Below are 25,431 nucleotides of genomic sequence, written 5' to 3' on the forward strand. Positions count from 1 at the left end.
TGTTCTTCATTGTTTATTTATGAATGTTTCGCTTATTATTCGTAGTTTTCCGGTTCGAGAATACGAGAAGGATGGTTCAAATATGCATCGCTGTCGCTATAAAATCAATCAATATTTTAAATAAATGTATCGCGCACCGTTGACATTCCATTTGATGGCTTGAAAAATGAATAAAAAATCAATAAAACATTCTGTATCTCTCTGTCCGTTTGAGGTTTGTTTTTATTGTTCTTGGTTTTTATACCATAAGAATATTTATTCAGCATGTGTTGTTCATGTAATAAAAATCAAATACAAATGAATGGTTAGCGATAAAAGGAGCGTATGTTGATTTTCCACCTTGAATATAGATATATGAACTGTGTAACGCACATTCTCATTGATGCCTATCGCAAGGACTGTGACTTGACTATAGTCAAATTGGAAACGATGCATAAAACATATATGTTTGCCGTTGAAAATTTTAAACATTAAACTCAATATACGTTCCTTGAAATTCGCCTTACACCTAGATATTGTTCCGTCGCTTAGTTTCCACACACACACACATACGGTTGTCAAGGGCTTCCAAAACATTAACCATGATCATCGTATTGTATACACACAGAAAAGAATCCCCGGAAATTTTAGGTGTTCGCCGTAAAATTTGACATTTATATATAAATTTCTATATACATTTTACCGGCAACACTTGAATTTTCCGGGCGATGACATAATTTCAAATATTCCAACAGAAATTAGCGCCCTCTGTCATTTCAAGCGGTAAAATATACATAGTATTTGATAAAATGTTTGAAAATATGTCATCGCCCGGAAAATTCAAGTGTTGCCGGTAAAATGTATATAGAAATTTATGATGTATATAGAAATATAAATGTCAAATTTTACGGCGAACACCCAAAATTTCCGGGGATTCTTTTCTGTGTGTAGAGAAGTCATAAAGAATGAACGAACGAACGAACGAAAAAAAAAACGTTGATTGAAACAAGTGGATGTATATATTTCAAAACATTATTCGCCTCACTTATCAACTTTACTACAAAAGTTTTGAGCTTATTGCAAAAGGTATATAACTGCGTTCGGTGTTTGTGTGTGTGTGTGTGTTTATGTGTTTCATTGTGGTGCGCTAGAGCCTAACTAATTCAATCGATTTTCTTTAGAACGTGTTATCTGATTTCTGCTTTCTGTCGAATACGCTGCCATTTGTACATTAAAGACACATCTAAGCCTTAAATGTAATTTAAAAAAAGAAATTTTATTCTCTTTTTTTCCCGCTCAAAAGAAAAAATAAACAAATTCACATGCAGCACAATCGGTCCAACTGATTTTTTTCTTCTTTTTCCACTTCTCCTTTGAATGAAATCTTTCTCGTATAGAAAAAAACACTAAAAATTTACATACTTAAATATAGAAAAATAAACTTGATTCAATATCATCCGGATTACGGACCATTTTCTTCTTCATTCATTATCATACAAAATTAGTGAGAACTTTAAAAGTACGAACATAAAATTGATATATTGATATCAAATTGCTGTATAATTTTGTGTGTTTGTTTTGTAATATGTATGCGCATTTGTGAATTGAATCATTTGCTTCTGTTGTTTGCACGGGTAATTCTTTTTCCAACTTCTGCTCTATAATAATTCTCCTCAGTTTTGTGTATATGTCCTTTCTTCATTCCCTTTTTTATTCATTTCTTTCTTATTTGTTTTTTTTTTCTGCTTGAGTGGTACAGCTGCGGTGCGTGCGCATGTGTGTCTCTTTCTTTTTCTCTTAATTGAATGGCACTAACTACAGAATAAGGCTAGTTATTACATAAAATAATTTATAGTGAACGTATGTTGAGGTTATGAAGAATAAATTAATTATTAGCATTCGTAGTAGATCCTGTTCGACAACAGTTGGCGGATACGCTGATGCATATGGGAAATCACCGGTTCGATAAAATTCCTCTAAAAATTGCTCCTTTTCGGCCCAACGATCGAATAGCCATTGCGTTAAAGTTTGCTCATCTTTTGGGATCTGGTTGGTTTCAAACAGAAATGAAATGAAAAGAAATTACAATCGGAGGAACTAGCGAAGTCGAGAGAAAAGTTTTAAAACAGCTCCATTCACCTCTGACGAATGATATAGACGATAGAGGAAATGTGTTTTGCACGGAGGTCGTGAGCCGGTTACGATTGTCGGTAAATCAAGTGGTGTGCCGTTATCCGGGTACGCTACGGTTACATCCAAAACATAATCCAGATTTGGTGATTCCGTATCATCGTCTTTCTTGCTTTGATACTGGAAAATGTGTTCTGATGCAAATGCGAATGCAAATGGAGAAAGAGGGAGAAAACAAAGCGAGAAAATTTCCATTTTAATTGGAATTACAAGAATATGTCGAAAGAGAAAAAATAAATTGAAGCGATCAAAGGAAATGGATTTATGTATTCATTCAGAAAACCATACCTTGGCTACCAAACGGACGAATGGTGCCGTTTTCTGTGCGTTTTGCCGCATTATTATTACCGATGGAGTTGTGCGGTGGAATAACTTCCATAATTGCTTTGAGTGCGCCAATCCGTGGCAATGTCACATTCTTTAGCATGGGCAAATTATTTTTTGCCGCATATTTTTGGCTCACTTCAAGACGCTTTCGTAGAAAACCACCCTCCGGAAACAGCACCATCCAGCGTCGTTCCAATGGTAAAAATGTATCACGTAAATGATGCTTCAAATTTTCCACGGTTGCATCGCGCGTTTTTCGTCCCTAGACACAAACAAATTTGAATATAAAATGCGGAAAAATTGTATGCAAAAATAAAGGAAAAATATTCAAAAAAGAAAATTCCAATTGGTAGGAAAAGACCTTTCTGAATCGAAATCGGAAATTCGGTTAGGACGCTTACCGCTTGTACGAAAAAGTCTCTATGCAAAACACTAACTATGCCGAAATTGGTAAACTTAAACACACGATCCATAATCCACATAATATTTGGTAAAACATCTGGTTTAGCATTAAAACATGCCATAAACAATGGTACATCGGCTGTGCTTTGATGATTGGCCAGTATCAACGTTCGGGTGCCCTCCTCTTGACATGGTGTCAAATCATCACCTGACTCGACCACTGAAATTTTAACCGCACAAACATAAATCGATATCGTATGAATTATTTCATCTTTTGTGGGAACATGCAATCGTCAGACAGAAGTAGGAATAACGCTAAGTGCGCACTATGGCATCAATAAATAATAATAATCGGTTGAACTTACCATCATAGCCGGCCGACCAAGACCACATCGCCACCACTGACAGCAACCAATGGAAAAATTTACCCTCTATTTTGTAGTACAATTTTTGATTGAATCGCTTCAGTGGCAGCAACATAAGCATCCATAATGTGTATGTGGGTATACAATAAATGTTGTTCACTATCACAATTGCTATACGAACTATGGCTTTTGGATACACTATAAATAATCTGCAAGCACAAAATAAACACAATACAAATTAAATTACGATTTTGATATATGGATAGAGAGAGAGTGTGTTTCGAGCTATTAGAAATCAAATTGTTTAGTAAATTGAATAACATATTCTAATGATAGTGTCGGAAACAGCAACAGTTATGGAAATAATGGTTTTAATTCATTTGTATCAACCTCTGTTGTATGCGTTCCGGCCAAAACACACACACTCATGGACTAAATGAATTTCAAATGTAGCAATTCTTTCGAAATTCGACTTCATTTACACATTTATTATTCGATCGATTCATTGATTTTTCTTTGATTCATAATTTATTGGAAGCAATCAAAGCTAATCATTTCGATGGTTTTGTATTATTAAGAGTGGGGCAAATGTTGCAATTGATTTCAGGTTAACAAGCAACCGCTAACGGCGCTTTATTTATTCATATTGACAGCTGGTACAAGGGGGTATCAAAGGTAAATTCACGCTGTATCGAGGAGACGGGTATATGTTACGATCGTAGAAAGTGCCTGCAGCAATTAATCAAAACCAACCATTCCCTTGGGATGAACGAAACAAATAACATTTTTTCCATATTTGGCCGGAAGATAAGACATTGAGAGGCAAATCCCATCAAGACTATCCATTTTGGGCGACAGACATTATCGTACATAGGCGACAAAAAAAAATTGCGTGCTAACAACCCGTTTGGAAGCCAGTTTTAGAGTTAAGCGCGGCTACGATACCTAAAGCCATAGTGACATTCTTATCACGATATATAACAAGATTTTTATGGCTATCATATGGTTTAGTAAATCGGTAGTTAAGGCGGAATATGTTTTTGCCCCAAATGAAGAAGGGTCACAGCGCCAGAACATACACACTTTGTGCCGAATACATAAGATAAGAAACATGTAGAAGAAAAAAACACTTACTTTTGACACCACTCCGTCATTTTGGATATGATTACGATGCTTTCATTCACGTCTCGAGCAATGAACTGATCTCAGCGTATCAAAACAGTGCGTGGCAATAGCATACACACGCATACAAATTCGACGACGACGACGACGACGACGGCGGCGATGAAAACAAAAACGGAGTCACACACTTTCGTCTTTCAACGATTCTTATTCTCAAAATAAATTCCTTTTTGAGCTGATAATTTCGATGTCACTCTCTCTTTGTGTGTCCTTCTCGGTGATTTATTTAATCGCTTACGCACAATAATTCGGTTTGATTTGTGTCTATTCAACGAAGAAAAAAATCCACCACTCGTTTGTATATATATGTATATGTATTGAGCACTGTTTTTTTGGTACTCTGCATCACAATTTAAAACAATCGACTTTTAACTACATTTATATTTCCGTCGTTTTTCATTTAAAATTCCGTTGAACGATGTTGTTGCTGGTTTTGTATTCACCAAGACGATATGTTTCGTTTCGATATCAATTGAAACAATCACTTAAATTGAAGCGCTCATCATGATTGGATGCCTGATATCCTTTGAAATCCTTGACTATTTAAATTGTTTTTGTTTTTTTTTTTGTTCGATTTATCGCGTGCGCTCGATTACACTGAAACGAGAAAAAGAAGCAGGGAACCGAAATAATAAAGCGGACGAATCAATTTCATGTTATTTAGGGATATAAAAATAAAAGTCGTTTCATTCAAAGTTTCAATCATATTTCGCTTCGACTCAAGTCGTTGTGCTTTGCCCGAGAGAGAGATTCAGAAACGTAATTTATTTATTTCTGAATTTGAACTTTTGACACATTTGATAGGTTGTGTCTACAGTGGTTTGTATGTTTGTGCTTGTATCTATCTCTTTCACATCAAAAAGCAAAGAAAAATCAACACTTGAACACAATTCAAAGTTCAGTTGATTGAACACATTCGGAGATAATTTGCGCTACAATGAATCATATCACTCTTGAAATCAGCTCTCTAATCACAATGTTACAATCTATTTTTAAGACAACGTTGACATTCCTTTGCGCTTACAGAATAATTCTTTTCACTAAAATGGCGTTTGGTGCCAAAAAAAAGGCAAGACAAATAAAACCAAATCGTTTGCGTTGCAAGCAAGTCAAATAGCAATATTCAATGGAGCTACTGGAACGTTGCCGGTATGATGACGAATCGCTTAGCATCCGACTATCACAACTACATTCACATTGGCATTCTCATCGCACCGACTCAACATTCAAATTGTTGGTTTCGAAAATAGCACTCAAAACATTTGTTACATGTATTTCGTTCCATCTTATCAGTTTTAAGAGAGATTGTATTTTTCGTATGCGTTCATATATAGCTAGTGTTTGAATAAACCGACACATACACATGTTCGTAATTACATCTCGAAAAGTTTCATAAATTCATCAAAAAGCCCAATAAGTTCAATGATTTTATAAACGATTTCCTACCCAAATTAATTGCTACCACTCAAACTATCTCAACGATGTTACAATTGTTTTAATTTTGAATTCTTAAATATTATACATTTTCCCTAAAACTGATTGCTTCTGTGGTAATTTGCAAATGGGTTAGATTTATTGTTAAAATCATTAGATATACCAAAAATGGTGCATTGAATTCTCTAATTCTGCTTATCTTATCAAACCAATGCAATTATCAGCAAAATATAGATGATAATGTATATATAGCCAGATGGCCGTATCAACAGAAATAATCAGTGGCAAAGCGGATTACACAATGAACGCCGACGAGTGTTTGTGCGTATGTGTGTGTACGACGAGTGTTTGTGCGTATGTGTGTGTATTCAATTTCTCTTTGTGCACTTGTTACAAAAGTGCCGCATGTTATTGAAAATTTTAGCCCATTTGAATTGGTGTGAAAACGTGATTGAAACGCCGAGATTCATTCTTAAGCTGCCATTGATTACTCTGGATTATTACGCCCACAGCTTTGCTCAAACGTATATATCTTGCTTGTCAAGTTCACACTTTTGTCGCGCACTTGAATTGCGCTGAATTGCTTGAAGCGCTCGCGCCTCAGTATGCTATCATCGCCAGCCACCTACTCTGTCTCATTCTCTCTCTCTCGGTTTTCGTAAAACTGTGAGTCATTATCATACATATGCATACATTCACACAGAATCGAATGATACGTGAATTGCAATCAAAGTCTCTAACAATGACTATTATCCAATTATTCATGGAAAAAGAATATTTTTTTCATTCATTTCATCAATCGTTATATAAATGTCAACTTTGAAAACCGAGAAAGAGAAGAAAAAACGCAGCATTTATTGTAAACTAAAATATCATTTCGAGCAGATGTTTGGTTCCTATGAAATGGCGAGATGTTTTTTCTTCTCTTATTCCGAATGATGTGAGAATCGTATTCGATGGGGAAAAGGTCAAATTATAACTGTTATTTTTTCGCATGGGAAATTTCAATGTTTTCAAGTGGTTTAAAATCCTTGCAATTCAGCGCAAAGTACCTTTGTAATGGGATCACGTTATTTAGTTTGTTAAACTGGATAAAAGTGAGTCGCAACATTCATTTGACATAGTATGAAAGACTTTTTCAAGCCACAATTGATTGGTGGCTTGGCGTGTGTGTGTGTTGCGGTTTCAAACGGTAATCACGAAGCTGTCGTTTTATATGAAAACTGGCAATGGAAAAAAAAACCTTTGAACTGTTGCGTTTCTTTTCGTTTCATTCTGTGTACGATGTTTCTCCTATGTGAAGCACCTTAGCAAACGAACAAGAATGTGCTTGCGTCATAGAATCTTCATTAATGACTCTAAAGTGGCTAGTTTGGTACACTATATTGCCTACATTGAAACGCGATATGCATTCGCTTGACCCACTCATTTTTGATTGTTAGGTGCACAATATCGCAATGTGTGCGGTCAAGTTGAGTTCCTTCCATCTCTGTCTCACTGTCCACACCGCTTCTGTTCATTCAATTTTCATATGTCATGTAATAGTTATGGACATTAAAGTTTAACGTGCTTCTGAATACAAATGAAATTTGCATGCTATCGATGATGTCAACCGCAAACAAAGTTTTACAGTTCTCCTCTCCTCTATCGATAGAAGTACAGTTTTCACTATGTTCAACAACGAGAAGACTATCTATTTATACATGCACGATATAAGACACATTATCGATTTTGTATCACTTGTCATATCGCATGCATATTTCATCCGGATTCGATCACATTAATCGCTCGACGCTATATGCTCATGGCCCGAAGGGATGCACTTTAAACGATACAGAAGCTTGAGAAATTTTAAATTGGATTTGTGTCGGCTTCTCCCAAAATAGACTCACTTTCTGTTATGAATTCCTTTTTGACTTACTTTTCAACATTTTTTCTTTCATTTTTCGACATGTTTGTATCCATCGTGTTTTTGTCTTCATTAGAAGACAAAACACGATGAATTCATTAGAAGACAAATTTGCTTGAAGCCTACACACACACACACAAAAAAAACATGTTATGCCTGCTCAACAAATAAATGCGCGCTTCTGTCCACTTAGGTGAACATAACCTTCATGATAATCATTTTAAAATTGTTTTTTATGCGTCGTTGTTTCCATTCACCGTTCTGAAAGTGAAACGAATTTCTTGAATTAATCCAGCTTAATTTGTTATTTTTTCAGCGGTGTACGTGTCAGCTGGTAACGCTTCTTCGACGCGATTGAAACAATGAACACGATAACATTGACTTGGATATTTTCGGAATAGGGCCAAGTTTCTTTGAGTGATTGGGCAACAATGTTGTTGTCTCGTGTCAAATTTTATTCAAAGGTCATCGTCTTTGAAAGATCCAACTCAAACTTGAACGATGGAACTCTTGCAGCGCAAAATCAATTGTTAATTTGTAGAGTGTTTGAGGGAATTTGCATAAAAACTTTCCTTCGATACTCGATGAAAATGTACATAATTTCATCATCGTCACATCCAAAGTTCACTGCCGATGGGGGTATGTAGATGGGTATATAAATGAGACAATGAATTACAGCAAAATGTTCCACTGTGAAGATTGTGATGAAAAACAAATCATGTGGCCCATGTTTACGCTTATTGACATGCATTCACACAAATGAATTTCGTATAAAGTCCTCGGTCAGCTGTGTATGACTCCATTGCGTTTGTGATTTCAATCAAAATGTTCACACACAGTCACGTTCAACCATTTGATATGCGATAAATGTTGAAAAAATTAGTTCTCGAAAAGCAAGTTGAACGCAAGAACGAACACGATAATAATTCGTTACGATCACATGTGCCAATTGCTAGCATAATATTTTTATAATCAAGAATGAAAATGAAATTCTCAAGTTTGTTTCTCATAGAAACTCAGCACAGAGAGAGAAAAAATATGTTCGTAGCCCATTGAGAAAGCGGATAGGGATGGTTGACCGTTGATAAAAGTTATTCATGCATAAATCCACCACAAATTGCAAATGTACCTACGGTGGCGAAGTCGACGCGACATTCAAATGCAAATGAAAGTGAAATGTTGTCAACTCACCGCGAAAGAGATTGACTGACTGACTGAGGTGCGTCCGAATCGCACGCTCACAATATTATATATACACACATTTTCAATGCTGACACACAGTTCTGTATCTTATGTAATATAAAATGGAAATGATTATTTTTGACTTTACATCGTACGGTATGATTTTTTCTCGTTTCTCTCTTTATTTGCCGGGCCGTGCGGTGTAATATTGTAGCTCTTTCCACTCGCAAAATTGATTGTTCCGATTTGGGCATAGAATGAAAATTTATTCATCGCACGTCACAACCCAGATTTAGTTCAAATTCATTCCGGAATACGTCTTTATTATATGATATACTTATGGGTGATTTTTCTTTACTTATTTGATTCGCTAATAATACTCTTATTTCTATTCACGCGTTCGTCGAATGCGTTATGTAAACATTTGGCAAATTAAGCTTAATGTCATGAACAAAGCAAGAAAAAAAAACGTTTGCAGCGAAAAATCAAAATGTACACTTATTCTGAATGAGTAGCTCGTTGGAGCGTAATTTGTATCATGTATTCATATTTGATTCTGTGTTACTTTTAAATGAAACTGAAGAATAATGAAATAATTGGAAATAATTGTAGAATAATGAAGCAACCGATTATTTATCAACGATAGTTGAAATCACTTGAAAAATTGGACTTTAAATAATAAATGGAATGATGTGTTTATTTATATATCGCCCAAATGGCACATCAAAAGTCGTTTTGTTGATGATAATAATTGAATCCAACGACACACACACACATATATATGTAAAGACACATAAACAATTCAACTACTTAACTATTCCTCCCGGTGCCAATTAATTCTTACTCACTGAACCGGATTCGGGACCGTTTCGACAGCATTTAGAGCGAGAGAATTGCGTTTCTGTCTAAAACTAACTCTATACTATAACTCAGTTTTAGCCAGAGCTTGTAAATTATAAAACAACTGGGTATCATCACTGAGCATTCAATCTTCGTTTGTTTCAATTGATTCGTACGAGAGATACAGACAATTTTGCGCTTGTGTAAAAACTCATTTTTAACCGTGCCATTACTGCCAATTTCATTGTACGAAAATTGATTGCGCTATTTTTTCGGATAGTTTATCATTGATAGTGCACGCAATGCATGGGGTCAAACGATAATTTGTTCAAATAGAAGCGAAAATCCAAACGATTTATGGCCACTGAGCAGTCAAGACAATGCTAGTAACAATTTGCGCTGAGATAAATTTCGGAGAACTGAACTGACGTTGGGTTTCGCAACAGCAGCTGCTTTTTTTCTTTACACAAAAGAAAATGTTTTTTGTTCTACACAATTTCGTACATTGCATTCGTTAAATGCACAGAAGAACAATGTGCTTCCCTTTTGCGTACGTGTATTTGATATTATTTTGGTTTCACTCGGTACAACAACAACAACAGCAGCATAGAAAAAACCAACTAACGCGGCATGTGATTAAGCTAATGTGACGAAATGCTGAGAGAAGCAGACGAAAAATATTCTATTCACTGTCGATCGGCATGAGTTTGAGCAGGTCGTACGTTTAGAATATTTTTAAAACGGATGCTTAAAGCGACACAAAACGTACGTAAAATGATGTCACAAAAATCGCGGTTGTTGTTTTTTTTCATTAATTGATACTTGTTAAATTCATTCCACAATTTTAAAATTGTTCCTCTCACTCACACCTACATACTTTCCAATTTGGAACAAATTCATGGTGGATTTATTTTTTTTGTTTGCATGTGGTGTGTTTCCACGGATTTTGAATTAATATTCATTAGCATGTTCAATCAAGTGAACCTTTTTTTTATTATTATTTTTCCTTGTCGCCAATTAATGGAGAGAATTTGCGACACATACTAGAATTACATTCAACACAAGTAGCTACACTACACATTGAAATGTTATAGGAAAACTTTTTTTATTACATTATTTTCTGCCTGTGGAGATCCTGTTGCCTGATTTTATACATATATTTTATTGAGAACTGAATGCAACAACAATTTTTACTTCTTTCTTTTTGTTTTAAATTTGGAATCAATTCTCGAACACGAACACAAACAAATTACATTTAATAGTCGCAGGTAGGTAAAGGTTAATCTCACGCTAGTTTTGCTGTTTGCTTTTATTCGTTTTCTTTTTATTTTAACAACAGAAAAATTAAAGAACAGAATGTAAAGTCAACAAAATAATAAAGCCCCCAAAAAAATACTATGTATTCTGCAGTGTGCGTGATGCAGTATCTATGTTTCAATTTCAACTGAATCGCCGTCTGGCTTTACCTCGATGTTATTGTGTCAGTCTCGTCGGTTTTTCAACCATCATCGGCTATTGTGTTCACACTGGTTTGTGAATCGATGTTCGTATTACTTTCTGTCAAGTCTCATTCACTCACATACACAGAAAGACACTCGTATTGCACAAAACATTGAATCACGTTTTAGTACAAAGTGGAATGAAATACGGTTTTATCGATGATTCATTTTATGAACTGACAAAATAAAAAGAAATCTACACATTTTTAAACCAATTTTCCATTGGTATTAACCACTATTCATTCATTTTTAAGGTCTGATGAAAAATTGAAAAAAATTAAAATTTCCAAACAAAGCAAATGAATCGCGTCGGGCAGGAGAACAAAGTCTCACCGTTTCATGTGTTTTAGTACCCACGTAAAACGGCAATACCAATCGGAGAAGCCAAAACAAACAGAAACGTCAACACAAAACGTCAAATCGAAAAACATCAAACGTAGGCTCATTATTCGTGTTGATATGCCATTTTTGTTGTAGCCAGAATATTGTTCCTCGTCAATTACCATTCTCAGTGTGTAGTGACAATATTTACTTACGACACAACATTGGAATTGAATTTTTTTTTCTTCGACTATTTACCAATTCGAACTGTTTTGAGGTGTAGATTTCATTTTCGGGCGGAAAAATATGGATCAAGTTGAATCTCGTTTGAGTGATATGTCGATTGTAAGCAACGATGAAACCAAATGGGGCTGGTCACTCACGGATCTATATCGCAATGCTTTGAGTTTCTACAAAGGTACTTACTATTCTTGCGTTTGATTGAGATGATTCATAGAAAAAATTACGATAATTTAGTCTTCAACCCTACTAACCGTATTTTCCTTCCTTGATTTTTGCTATTTTCCAAATAGAAAAAGCAGGCAAAGCCGTTCAATTCACGTACGAGGACAACTTAAAATTGGTCGCATTTTCACAGCAAGCATTACATGGCCCGATTACGTCGGTGGAATTGCCACCACTTGGAGCGTTCGATGTAATTGGCCGTGATCGTCGTGTTGCGTGGCAAAACCTGGGCACCATAACAAAGTCACAAGCGATGGAGGGTTTTATCGATTTATTGGATCGTTCGTGTGCTGCGTTCAAGCCATACGTGGAGGCAATCAAAAAGGATAGAGAAGAAAAAGAGCGATTAGCACAAGAGCAGGAGCGTCGACGGGTCGAACAATTGGAATTGGAGCGTCAACAGGAAATCAGTCGAAAACTATTGGACGAACAGAAAAGTCGTGAAGAGCAGCAAAAGCGTAAACTACAAGATGCACTCAATCAACAGACCTACGTACAATTTCGTGCGTATGCTGAAAAACAATATCCGGGCAATCCGGAGCAACAGGCCGTTTTGATAAGACAACTACAAAATGAGCATTATCATCAGTATATGCAACAGTTGCACGCACAAATTTCGACCGAAAAGAATGAAAAAATTGATGCGGCCGAACAGAGTAATGGAGATGCAGTGGCAACTAGTGGTACGGCCAGCACCATTGCAACGTCGAACCATCTAAATTTATCGCCCAAGGAAAATAGTCAATGTGATGATAAGGAGGAATGCGAAAGTGACCAAGATTCAGATGGATTTCCACCAATTGCACCGGCACAAATGTGGACCAAACCAGATATTGAACAATTCAAGACGGAAGTGGCGGCTGGCAAAGGCGAAGGCATTATCAAAGTGAGTCAATTATTCCTTGGTCTTCTCTTTTGTTCAACGTAATTTTGGTCTTCAAAGAAATCTTTGATGGATTGAGGTATTTTACAAATTTTTTCTTCTTAAAATCAAGGTTGGCCATGGCGACATCGTCACCGTTCGAGTACCAACACATGAAGGTGGAAGCTGTTTGTATTGGGAATTTGCCACTGATAGTTATGATATTGGATTCGGTGTTTATTTCGAATGGGGAAAACCAACATCCAGCGAAGTTCAAGTGCAAGTATGTGATAGTGAAGATGACGACGAAGAAGACGAAGATGAAGGTAACATTAATCATGCACTTTAATTCACATTGTGATGACATTCTGAAATGATTTCTTCCCTTTCTCTACCCGACTAGTTGAGCTTCAACAAAGTAATGATATCGAATCGGGTGGAAATGGTCCTACTTCACCGCCATCACCGGTGGCACGTTTCCGACCGCCAATTTCAAGCGTTGTTCCTGTATACCGACGTGAGTGTCAGATGGAAGTCTATGTGGGCTCTCATACATATCCTGGCGAAGGAGTTTATCTACTGAAATTCGATAACTCATACTCACTTTGGCGATCGAAAACACTGTACTACCGCGTCTTTTATACACGATAAATCTATTAACTACACATGTTTACAGAGATTTAATCACCAACAAACAAACACCTATCTATTTATGCATCATTTTATCTTGATTTCAGCTGCAAACGAGTTTACAAAAATCGAATGAAATGTTCGTCCAACATGTTCCGTTTTTTTTCTTGCAAAAGTAAATCAATTACGTTTGTGGTCAGTTCAAGTGCAAATTGTTTTGTGTAAGGATTTTGGTTCAGTTTGTGGCATTCCAAAAGTTTTGAATTTTGATTTTAAATCATTTAAGTTTTAAAGAAGAAGAAATAAACCAGTTATAAAGAAAAATCAAAGAATGGCCAGAATGGCCAGAATGGTGTTGGAAATCAATGTCATGATGATACGTGGAAAAACGAATCACAGTCGAAAACGAAACAATAAATAATCAAACAAATTTCCACATTAAACATGCTATAGCCGATGTGACCGTTTTGAGGCGGGTATTCACATGCTCACACTACTGCATTATAACATAATTTTAAACAAGCAAATGAAAATCGGACTTTCCTCTCTTGAAATGAAAATACAATATATTTACGTATTTAAATACAACAACTAAAGCTGAAAAATCGTTCAACTCTTTAGATATATTTACATGCTGATGTTTTGTGCTCTAAATAAATGTTCAAAAACAAATGAATCAAAGGCACACGCTCGTTGTTTCAATCAAATTTTATTTCTTTCTTCGAATATTTCTATTTTTTATTTGATGTGATAACAAGTTAACTTCTTACAGATATTTACACATAAAATTAAACAAAATTCAACTCCATTTTAAATGTGTGCCGATTAATGTGTTTCAGTTGCCACATTTGCTTTACAAACAATTATGAATTTAGCTACACTTCATTGCAATATCTAACAGCATTTCGAGTTAAGGTAATAGTAGTTCGATGTCCTTTTTTGGAAGGGAATTCGATGTATAATAATAATATTACGTGTGCATATATGGAGATCTTCAGCATTGGCTGAAATGAGATACAATTTGCTCCACATAAAACTATACATTTATTTCATTTCAATTTCTGTTCTATTTTTTGCAAGGAAACAAATAACTCAAAATTTGCATAATTCAATTATTATCATTGATTCTAACATGGATTTTCTCTTTGTTCAATGTGTCCCGTTCCGATTAAAATGGCACATGGGATCGATTCCCGTCTTCATTATTTATTGTGTCGAGTGTTTAACCTTCAATACAAGCCTTTTTGTTTGCTTTTTCACATGCTATATGTAAATGTATACTTTGTGTGGTGTATCATGTGTTTAATGGACTCAAGTTTTTATTCCAAAGCTACGAATATTCATTGGATTTAAACGATGTTCGTTCCTTTACATAATTGATGCCATTTTTAATGAGGATCGCTTTCAGTAGTTCATTTTCTCCACGCAAACGGGCTATTTCGTCCTCGTACTTCTTTTTTTCGACTATTGTTCGGCTGTCGGCTGATTGTGATGCATTTTTGCTTCTTTCGAAAAAGGTACGGAAAAGATTGAAAAAAAATTCAAAAAAAGGTGAAGAAAACATCGATTTTCATGACATCCAATATCATGTCAGTAATGAAAATTTCAAAAATGACAACAAACATTTACCGAGTGCTTTTTTTCTCTTGAAGCATTTGCACATATTCACAGGCTTTCGATAAAATTCCACCCTTTGATTGGCCTTCAATTGCAGCTATGCTCAATCGACCGCTATCACCGATCTCAACTGAAGTTCCATCGGCTGGTATAATTGCACCCAGTTTCATGATCCAATGATTGATTTTGTCTCGTCGTCTTCGTTCCACCTCATTGTGGGTGGCTCGTCGTCGATCGTCTCGCTTCTTAAACGAATTCAACGGATCGATGACACTTGTCTACATCGAAGTAGAATGAGTTAAAATTAGACTTTGAAAATTAAACCGCAGAAGAAAATAATGAGCAAACAAGTACATTTGACTTAGATGAAACGGTGCTATTGTTTGTTGTATTGCTGCTGTACGGCGTTGATGGTAGATAGTCGATTTTCGGTGCGATTGCGACCGATGTACGCATTTTCAATGAATTTGAACTACTGCTGTTGCTGGTCGTTTGTGGTTCAACTTTGATTGTTGTCGATGGTACGGCGGTGATTTGAGTGGTTGGAACGGCTTGCAAAAATCCATTTGAACTGTCAATCACAATGTATTGCAGCTGCTGTGGTACGGTTGTCGTGACTGAATTATTTACCGTCGCCGATGTCGTATGAATGGTTTGATTGCTTTTCGGTGAATCATCGGACAATTGTAATATGCGATAGGCAACAATATTGTCCTCACTCCCCGATAACATATACTCGGCATTTGGCGATTCTGAACGACGTAAATACAGAATTAACACAATTAAAAATAAAATGATTATCACCGTTTCGCAGCGAAACACTGTTTCGGAATGGGAATTTATGAAAGACATGACAAATTTACCTCTCACAACAATTCCTTTATCATCAATGATATCTATACCGGCGTCAAGTTGACTAAAAATAAATTCAAGAAAAAAACGGAGATTTTATTGCAATAGCCATATTGTTTGGGCAGCCCAAATTGGACTTTCACACGAAATATAAGCTATATGTAATTATTTTTGGCAACGACAAATAATTGTCGCATTTTCTTAATTGGGAGGGAAAATTAGAAAAGAAATTGGTGCAACCAAACCGAATTGAATTCATTCCTTTATCATTTACTAAAATAGAAATTGTAAAAATTGTAAATATTTCGATAAAATCGCACTAACTCGTCAACAGAATCGGTGTCAACGAAATCCATCTTTGGCACGCTCATTGAACAGTATCCTGATGTCCTGATAAACCGAAAATCAAGTGTTTATTGTAACGCTATTTATTGCCACCGCAACCATTCACTTTGGTACTGTTTGGATTACGCGACCGGTTCATTTGTTTATCGGTGCTTACTCCATGGTCGGTTTCCTTAAATATTGCCACTATTTATACACAATCGTTGGCACAATCACGCAATTCGTTGAGCATGCGATTCCGGTTAAGCTTACTCTCACTACAATTAAATACAATATTGTTTATGTGGCCGTTTTTTTTCCTTTTATTTTGGCATAAAACTGCCAATGAGCAACTACGCTTGAACAACAAATCAATTCAGTTCAGCTCAGTTAAAGGAAGTCTGGTTGGTTGATTTGTTGTATGACTTGGGATCACGAGACATAAATAAAGCACAATTTGTGACGAAATACATGCCATTCAATTCGAGCACAATTTTCGCACTTGTCCACTACACGCCTCTCTGGCTGGTCTTACTATTTTTTTTTTCTCAACACACGATCGGTAAACTAGCAACAACAAAAGCCTAGCATTGTCTATTTTAACAAGCAGGTCATGTGAGAATGCGATACACAAAAAAAGAAACAACAACCACACACCAAACACATACTGCAAGAATACGTCACTGAATTACTTAATTATCACCGACGCACACACATTTGAAAACCACAGAAAATGCACTTGATTCGTTCGCATGACTGTGCGCCTTGGCGCGAGTACAAGTAGAAACAGAAACAAAAAAAAAACAAATTTCCAATAAACAAGTATTTCCAAAATGATTTGCTAGTGTTGTGATTTGATGACACTTCACCCAATTCAAATTACAGCGAATATATGTGAGATGTTTTGCAATTCGTATTGCTCTGCACATGGAATGGGTATGCGCGAGAAATGTCAAATAGAGAAATGTCAGTCGAGGATAGCTAGTTAAAGGCGGTTCACATTGAGAAACGGTGCTTACTAGAAAATAAATGGAAATAGATTGATATCAAAGACATTTATTTCGATGAAAATTGATTATTCCTAAGGAAATTGAAGGTTTTTGTCCAAATGAATGGCGACAGCATGGAATATTCATCAAAATCATCGTATAAATTGATTGATGATACATGAACTTGACGTAGCTCATCCATATGTTTGCCATACGGGACTTGTGCTGCACAACAAGAGAGAGAGAGAGAGAGAGAGAGAGAGAGAGAGAGAGTAAACAAAGTGCGAGAGAGAGAACGAAGAAAATCGCACGTCATGTCATGTCATGTCACATTTGTGTATATGCCTCTGAAATACTCATACATAGCAATTTTTTTACATCATAATAATAGCGTTTTACCGTCTCGCGATTAAATGCGGACAATGTCTTTTGTTCTACTCGTTTGAAAGAGAAAAAGACACGAACGTGTGTGTTGTTGTTAGTTTTTTTCTATTCATTCTTTCTGTATTGTATGCGGCTAATATACTGTGAATGTGTGTTAGCTAAACATCGTTACCGTTGCTACTGCATGGTAATTTTCGATACGAAAAACGAGAGAAAACTCACTCTGACCGCACTACTGTACTGTGATGACTATCTAAAAAAGAAACCGCATGATATACTATGCGCTCTTTCGCTTGTTTATCCAATGAGTTCAGTGTTGTGTGTAAATAACTCGCTAACGGGTGACAGAAAGAAAGAAAAAACTCTAGTCTACTGTAGTTTAACCAAAATAAAAAAAAATTCGCTGTCATTTTCAATTTTTCCTCACTCTATCTTCATCTCATTCTTGGTGTGCGTGTGTTTCAGTGTGTTTTCTATGGCAGATAGAAGAAAATTTGCCATGAATTTATATGTAAATTAAATTTGCGTCTGTCTCTCGTTTGAGAATAAAAAGAGTTTTTTTTCACTCTTTTGCTCCACACAGTGAGAGTCATATGGTTGCTCACATCACTGCTTTTTCTTTCGTTTTTTTTTCTTCATTCTCTACTTGTCTCTCTTATATCTTCGCTTCATTAGTTCAATATATAGTTTTTGTGCATGCGTTTCACAATCTGGTTGAAATTCAATGAAAACGAGAAAATAAGTGAAAAAAAAACTTGATTCATCATCATCATCATCGTGTGAGTGATATCATAAAATTTGATAATGTTGATGACGAACCACACCGTATAATTCTATTGTAAATTTCTTCGATTCGATAAAAAGAAACAAGCTAGTTGTGTGCGATGCGTCGTTGTTCAAGCGCGGATTAGTTATTATTTTCAATTGGTTGCTATTTTCTTCATTCAACCATTCAACATACATACACGCATGCATACCGCCAAGAAATGAGAACAAACAAATATTTTCCGAGTGTAAAATGAAAAATGAGCGCTGTAATTTGTGTGCTTCGTCTATCGATAGATACAAAGTTATGATTTAGTTTGCATATGGAACAAAGTGAGTTAGTAAGAAAGAAACACAAAGAACGAAAAAAAAAACACGAACACACAAACACAAAACTCCCAACGAAGAAGCATTAGCAAAATAATAACAATCATAAAAGTGGATAATTATTGAGAATCCAAAACGATAAATAGCACGGTTCAGAGCCTTTGCAAGTTTCTATTGGGTTTGGTGCTTTTTTGTTGCTTTAAATGTGCATTAGTCGACGAGCGCCGTGAGATTTTGGCAAATATTGTGTCGAGTTTCAATTTCTGTTTTGTCTTGTCATCGTACTAGACTAGATTCAAAAGGTGGTGTTGTTATGTACCGAAGAATATAAGTGGCAGATTTGCTCTCAATAGTCAGAGAAGAAGAAGACAAAGAGACAAAAAAATCGGATTGTCATGTCATGATTTGGATTATTTTCGATATCACAGCTTCATTCTCGTGTGCCGCCACCGCAACAATTCACTGTTGCCGAAACAAAAGATTTGGCTGGATATAATTTACATGAAATAGATGCGCAATTTTTAATGAGCACCAATAAGACTAAGGCAAACCATTGAATTTTATATATGCTGGATGTTTATGAATCTTTGTTCGCAGTTGTGTATCGACATCGGTAGTGATATGTTCATTTATTTGTTCGCTTGCACAATTGGGAAGTGAGTTCAGAGTGGCACTGAAGAAACGGCAACAACAACAACAAAACGTGTATAATACATAATGGACGCGTAGATTGAAAGCAGTGCAATCACTTAACTCGTTCTACTTATTGATGTCAACGTAAAAACAAGAAAATACGAGTATATATACACATCGGAGAAAAATAAATGCAGAAATCCAAGCGAATATTCCAAATTAGTGCACAGTTTGTGTCGTATCGACGATGCGATTAAATTCCAACAGTAAAATTGAGTTGCAAGTCAATGGAAATATCGATTAGATTTTGTAAATTTCTCTTTGATTTTTATCTTCAATAATGAACGGCGCTTATATTCGCTCTGTGTGCTCAACCTTCGTTAGCTCGTCAAATATTTAGTGCCACAAAGGTGGAGAGAGGGAAAGACACACACGGACAGGGAAAAAAAAAGAATAAACAACAACACAGAGAGCATAATTGTATTCAGTGCATTGAGAGTGGCAGCAACAGCGATAGCAGCAACCGATTCAGCAGATATGCTACATTGGCATTTTCATGTGTAAACAGAGACAGAGCCCAGTTCCCGTTTCTTTTCCGCATGACTTTTGATCAAGTAAAGTGAACAAAAACCCAAGGCAGCAGCAGCAGAAAAAAATAAATAAATAAATTGCGAGTTATTCTCGCATAATAGCGCAACGGGAGAAACGAGAAACGAGAACACGTACAATGTGTAGACTGTATGTACCATTGAATGGATGGAATTTTTACCCAAGCTATATACACTTAACAGCTTCATCGTGAATGCATAAGCACAATTCAATTATTTTTATTTGTCAATCGACGTGCGATAGGCACACAGAGTACACAAACAAATCAAACCATCTTTAATTTAATTAAAATTACATCTACGAACAACAACTGGAAATAGAAAAGAGGTGGACAAAGAAGAGAACAACGCGGAACAACTACGTATACCCTTTCGTCGTAATATTAAGGAAGACTTGTGTGTGTTTATGTGTTTAAAGAGGTGAATATTGTGTACGTCATTATCATCGCATTGAAAATGATTGACCAAAAGTTACAGTCGCTGCCCAAGGATGAACCGGCCCAAATGGTCGATTCAACGATGACGATGAGTTCAAGTTTTACCCATTTATCGCTGGACACCGACGAATTTTCGGTGAGCGGTGAAGATGAAGCGGGTAACAACACAAATCAATCGACAACGGCGAAGGCGACGACGACAACGGCAGCAACACATTCGTTTGCCATGTATGACGCTCTCGTTGACATTTGCCTAAACAACGTAAAATACTTTGAATGCGACGACAGTGAGACAGGGCAACGATTTTTATGCGCATTTCGTGGCATAATCGATCATATTGCGATTGCCCGGCCATTTGTTGCCAAAATAATAACATTCGTACACGAGTACGATTTCGATGAAAACACACCAGCCAATGGTTATCGGAGCTTTGTGAAAACAATTCAGGCATGCATCAATCACAGTGTGAAGGTCTCCAAATATATAGCACAGAATCGTAGCTATTTATTATTCCGGAAAAATATGTATATGAAGTAAGTGTTCTTTTTTTCAATCAAGCGTTTATCTTGTTGTTGTTTTTTTTCTCGACATAAACTGATTGCACACAATGTTTTGATTGTTTGAATATTTGATTGGGGCCACTTGTTTTTGGCCGCCTACACACACACCTGTTCGTATTCTGACATGATTCTAATTGTTTGCTGGATAGATAAAATTCATGTGTTCTTTTCCATTCTCGCAGGGAAATCGAAGCATGCAGCCATTTGTTAGCTAGTTTATGCAGTTGCCTAGAACAAATAATGATTATCCGACAGGGTAGTGAATATGGATCACTCTTCCCACCTGGTGACCATAAAGCAATTGGCCTATTCAATACGAGCGCAGCAGTGAATCAGTATTCTTTCTACGGACGATGTATTGGCTTTCATGTGAGTTAATGCAAACTTCTATCTTTCAAAAACTAACGAGTTGATCAATTTAAAATTGCTTCACGACGAATTGATTAAATGTTATTTGTCATCCGTTTCAGTATTGTGAATCAATGCAGTCGGTGGTGAAATTCTTGGGCATTTGTTTGGCTGGCTTTTCCGAAGTGTACTATAACAATAACGGCAATCGAATTATGAAAGCGACTAGTTCGATGTATACTGGAGGCAAATACTATTGGAACCCTGAGCTGAGAGCCAGACGGATTGTGAATTTGAGTCAGAATGCTGGTATTGATTTTTGTAAATCGTTTTGGTCGCTCACTGAAGGTGAACTCATGTATGCACTGCCCAATGTGTTTGGCGTAAAAATTAAAGTGAATCGATTGATAACGATACCACCTGAACCGCTTGAACTAGAGAGTGTAGCAGTTGCGAATACAATGGTTAAAATTCCTGTTCCGTCAAGCCACTTGGGAGTTGGACCAGTGACAGCGCGATTGTTGTCGAGTGTTCGTCGCGAGGGCATGATTGGTGAACGTAATAAGAAACACATGCACGCACCATCGAAAAGCCTCATATTCCATTGCCACGGCGGTGGATTTGTTGCGCAGAGTTCAAAATCACATGAAGTGTATTTGCGAGAATGGGCAGCAAGGTTGCACGTGCCAATCTTATCAATCGATTACAGTCTCGCTCCACAGGCGCCATACCCACGTGCATTAGAAGAAGTGTTCTATGCATATTGTTGGGCAATTAAAAATGCCAAACTCCTAGGAACCACCGCTGAAAAGATAGTCGTGGTGGGAGATTCAGCTGGCGCCAATTTAAACATGGCACTCACGTTGAAATGTATTGATCAGAAAGTACGACGTCCCGATGGTGTATTTCTTATTTATTGTCCGATGCGGTTGGGCTTTGCTCCAAGCCCAGCACGATTCTTGTGTTTAATGGATGTTCTGTTGCCGTTTGGATTTTTGATGGGATGTTTAAAGGCATACGTGCACCCGGGCAAGGATCAATTTATGACACCAAACGATAAAAAACGAATCGATTTACGCAATGAAAAAGACGATAAAAAAGAGGTGCCCAATGATTCGTCGGTGTCGACGACATCAGCTGTGATTGTATTAATGTCTGAAGCGGAATCGGCCGATATACCGACATTTGTTCATATCGGATCGGAAAGCCAAGATAATGAACAAGCAAATGATAAACAAACCGATGCATCGATATCAATCGATGGCGGATCGACGTGGGAGCACATCGAACATGAACATGATCCAAATTATGAAGCGAATAACAAGAGTCCGGTGAGTGATGGCACTAGCGACACATTTGCCAGCGCATCATTGCAAAACAGTCAAACTGGTGGCAACACAGAAATGATGACACCGGACGAAAGCAATGCAATCTCATTTGAAGAAGATTCACAACCGATTACACTGCACAAGCCAGTGAACGATAAGAATAGTGCGTATGACATATGTAATTTAGATTTGAATGCAGCGGACACGACAAACGAACGACGAAATTCCACATCGTCATCATTGGTTGAAATGGATTCCACCGAACCGCAAAATAATGGATCAACCAATTTTGTGGCCGATTTTGTGGAAAAATACGGCAAAGAAGATCTGAATAAAACAGCAGCGCCACGAACACGATCCGAAGAGAATGTGCTGTTTGAAGAGGGGCGCGAGGCATTAAATATGCAAAATATTCCGACGAAAATTTACAAAGCAGTCGAAACAGCGGCCAACTCAGTGGCGAGCACATTCAATGCAATCACATCGCCAACGGTCATTCGAAACGGTATACCAGGCAGTGTTAATGGTTTAGGATTCACCAGAAGCCGATTGAATTCATTGACCGAACGCAATCCAGCCGATGATTATCTATTCGACGTTCCAAAGGATCCATTCCTATCACCATATTATGCTAGCAATGAAATGCTCAGCCAATTGCCATCCATGAAAATTTTGGTAAGAATGTGATTTATTCTTTCTTTTTATTAATAAATGATGTAAATAACTTCGAACATTTGATTTGAACAAACGGCTGTCTTTTTATCTTTCACACAGACTGTCGACATGGATCCATGCCTTGATGATTGCATTATGATGGCCAAGAAACTGAAAGCACTTGGCATCCCAACTGAGTTAGATGTCTTGCCCGGACTACCACACGGCTTCTTAAGCTTTGTTAAAGTAAGCCCAACTTCCTTTGGAATTAAAATCATTCTCATCAATGAAGTTTGAATAATTTTTCCTTTTTACCGTTCTGTTCCTTTCTATTTAGCTTTCAAAAGAGGCGTACGAAGGTAATCGTGTGTGTATTTCGCGTTTGGCCGAGCTTTTAGAAACAACTGTCGATTCAAAATGCTGAACAAGTTGCATAATTTCAAATATCTTTGGCAAACATCTTCGTTGGCCATTGAAAACAGCAAAAAAAAAACAGATAGCTCACTGATATTTAAATAACAAATGAACAAATTTAATTGGACTGGAATCTTTTTGCATTCTTTTAGAAATTATTTTTCTTACAAGCTCCTCAATCAGCCTATTTATTAAGCAGAGGTTCGATGAGGATAAATTTGTGTGTGTCAAACAACATTTTTTTATAATAATTTTCCTTTATACGCATTCGCTTAAATATCCGCTCAATAAGTGGCCTAAATGAAAAATTTGTTCTTATCAACAATATCAACACAGATATGCCTTTATTTGCATTGCATACACGTGTTTTTTTTATAGATATTATAAAAAAGAATGAAAAAGAAAGAATTGGCTTTTGCCGAGTGAAATTTGTCGATACATAAAGAGATTTTGTCTACCAAATTGAATGCTACAATTTTATCACTTGTTGAATTTTGCATTTTTCTAGAAAAAACACTCATTGTGTCTCGAATTCATTTTTTTGAAGAAGCAAAACAAAAAAAACGCCACTTATTTAAAGCATTTTAGAATCTGAATTCAAGAATTCTTAATGAATGGTCTGCTTTTTTCTAATTTACCAATCGTTTCAAATTATTCAAAAAACGAACAAATGCTGTATTATTTTTCATTTATTTTTAATTATTTTTAAATTAAATACTGCACTGCTCACGCATTGAGTACCAATTTTTAACATACACCGAGGACCACCAACCGACAATTCAATAGCTTTGAATTCTTCGCAACACATTATAATTCTCTGGATTAATACAATTGATTGCAACATAATATATCAGCTCATTTCCGAAAATACGGCTGTATAAAATATATTGAACTTAGAGCCGATTTTAAATGGCTCATATCGTTCTACAGACATTTGTCACACGATATCCTAACAATTTAATGGTGCATAAAATAAAACAGAATAATGCTTCTGTATATATAAATATATTTAAGGAAGGAATATTTCAGATATATGAAATAAGTAACTAAAAGGGTAAACGTTGTCCATATCTGTTAATATTTTTTTGTACAATTTTCAATTGGTTACAAGTGATATTTTTTTCCCTTTTAACTTTGCTTTGCTATGAGCTTTGTCACCTGTTTTTTTGTTGGAACCACACTAAATTTAACAAAGTATTAATTAATCAGTTGTCCATTGTTTTAAGAATGATGCTATCTTAATTTTGTGTTTTGTGTTGCAGAAAGTTTGGCATCAGTCACAAATGAAATTGTCTGGTTAAACATATATTTTTAAATCATTATTGTCTACATATATTCATTCTGGGATATGTGAAAGGAAGAGGTTTTTTTTTTAAATCGAATCTATTGAAATATTCTTCAATTTCACACACACTTTCACAATTTTATACATAGTCACACACACACACACTGTTACTGGCATCAATAGTATTTTCACAAAAACACACATTATTTGTTTAACATTCAAAACAACATTGTATTCAGTATCAACTTAAAATAAAGTTTATTGGAATATGTACAAAGCATTTTTTTCTTTCTTCTGCCATTTTTAGACCATCGACAT

At 36.2% G+C, this 25,431-nt stretch overlaps 4 protein-coding genes across 41 annotated transcripts; 2 read left to right on the forward strand and 2 right to left on the reverse strand.

Annotated features, from left to right (window-relative positions):
• Positions 1-196: 196 nt before the first annotated feature.
• LOC129570745 (acyl-CoA:lysophosphatidylglycerol acyltransferase 1-like) lies at positions 197-11,673 on the reverse strand. Of its 9 annotated transcripts, none has more exons than XM_055450497.1 (7): positions 11,277-11,673; positions 4,398-5,042; positions 3,264-3,472; positions 2,898-3,118; positions 2,458-2,758; positions 2,119-2,303; positions 197-2,025 (listed from the first exon to the last, which is right to left on the reverse strand). In XM_055450497.1, the coding sequence occupies exons 2-7, from the start codon at positions 4,415-4,417 to the stop codon at positions 1,795-1,797; spliced, it is 1,167 nt and encodes a 388-aa protein (XP_055306472.1). In that variant the 5' UTR covers positions 4,418-5,042; positions 11,277-11,673; the 3' UTR covers positions 197-1,794. The 9 variants fall into 9 exon arrangements, with proteins under 9 accessions (XP_055306472.1, XP_055306487.1, XP_055306457.1 ...); XM_055450512.1 differs by having other exon boundaries at positions 2,518-2,758; positions 11,277-11,394; XM_055450482.1 differs by having other exon boundaries at positions 9,819-11,279.
• On the forward strand, positions 11,265-14,272 carry LOC129570722 (Golgi resident protein GCP60). Its single transcript, XM_055450431.1, has 4 exons — positions 11,265-12,048; positions 12,164-12,981; positions 13,091-13,283; positions 13,361-14,272. Exons 1-4 carry the CDS (start codon positions 11,937-11,939, stop codon positions 13,606-13,608), a joined length of 1,371 nt encoding a protein of 456 aa, XP_055306406.1. The 5' UTR covers positions 11,265-11,936; the 3' UTR covers positions 13,609-14,272.
• An 8-nt stretch (positions 14,273-14,280) lies between these two features.
• LOC129570797 (upstream stimulatory factor 1) lies at positions 14,281-17,320 on the reverse strand. 3 transcript variants are annotated; one of them, XM_055450523.1, is made up of 6 exons: positions 16,856-17,309; positions 16,381-16,658; positions 16,068-16,120; positions 15,559-15,956; positions 15,217-15,482; positions 14,281-15,092 (listed from the first exon to the last, which is right to left on the reverse strand). In XM_055450523.1, exons 2-6 carry the CDS (start codon positions 16,425-16,427, stop codon positions 14,918-14,920), a joined length of 939 nt encoding a protein of 312 aa, XP_055306498.1. In that variant the 5' UTR covers positions 16,428-16,658; positions 16,856-17,309; the 3' UTR covers positions 14,281-14,917. The 3 variants fall into 3 exon arrangements, with proteins under 3 accessions (XP_055306498.1, XP_055306514.1, XP_055306506.1); XM_055450539.1 differs by having other exon boundaries at positions 14,281-15,089; positions 16,381-17,320; XM_055450531.1 differs by having other exon boundaries at positions 16,381-17,320.
• Positions 17,321-17,727: 407 nt separating this feature from the next.
• On the forward strand, positions 17,728-25,390 carry LOC129570501 (hormone-sensitive lipase). 28 transcript variants are annotated; one of them, XM_055450191.1, is made up of 7 exons: positions 17,978-18,203; positions 18,816-18,851; positions 19,443-21,057; positions 21,267-21,453; positions 21,555-23,435; positions 23,535-23,660; positions 23,752-25,390. In XM_055450191.1, the coding sequence occupies exons 3-7, from the start codon at positions 20,543-20,545 to the stop codon at positions 23,836-23,838; spliced, it is 2,796 nt and encodes a 931-aa protein (XP_055306166.1). In that variant the 5' UTR covers positions 17,978-18,203; positions 18,816-18,851; positions 19,443-20,542; the 3' UTR covers positions 23,839-25,390. The 28 variants fall into 28 exon arrangements, with proteins under 28 accessions (XP_055306259.1, XP_055306311.1, XP_055306190.1 ...); XM_055450247.1 differs by having other exon boundaries at positions 17,993-18,158; XM_055450144.1 differs by adding an exon at positions 18,429-18,532 and having other exon boundaries at positions 17,996-18,203; positions 18,618-21,057.
• The last annotated feature ends 41 nt before the right edge of the window (positions 25,391-25,431 follow it).

This window comes from Sitodiplosis mosellana, unplaced genomic scaffold, assembly GCF_009176505.1.
Source record: "Sitodiplosis mosellana isolate CC-2019 unplaced genomic scaffold, AAFC_SMos_1.0 Smas_scaffold_1, whole genome shotgun sequence".
NCBI classification, from domain to species: Eukaryota; Metazoa; Arthropoda; class Insecta; order Diptera; family Cecidomyiidae; genus Sitodiplosis; species Sitodiplosis mosellana.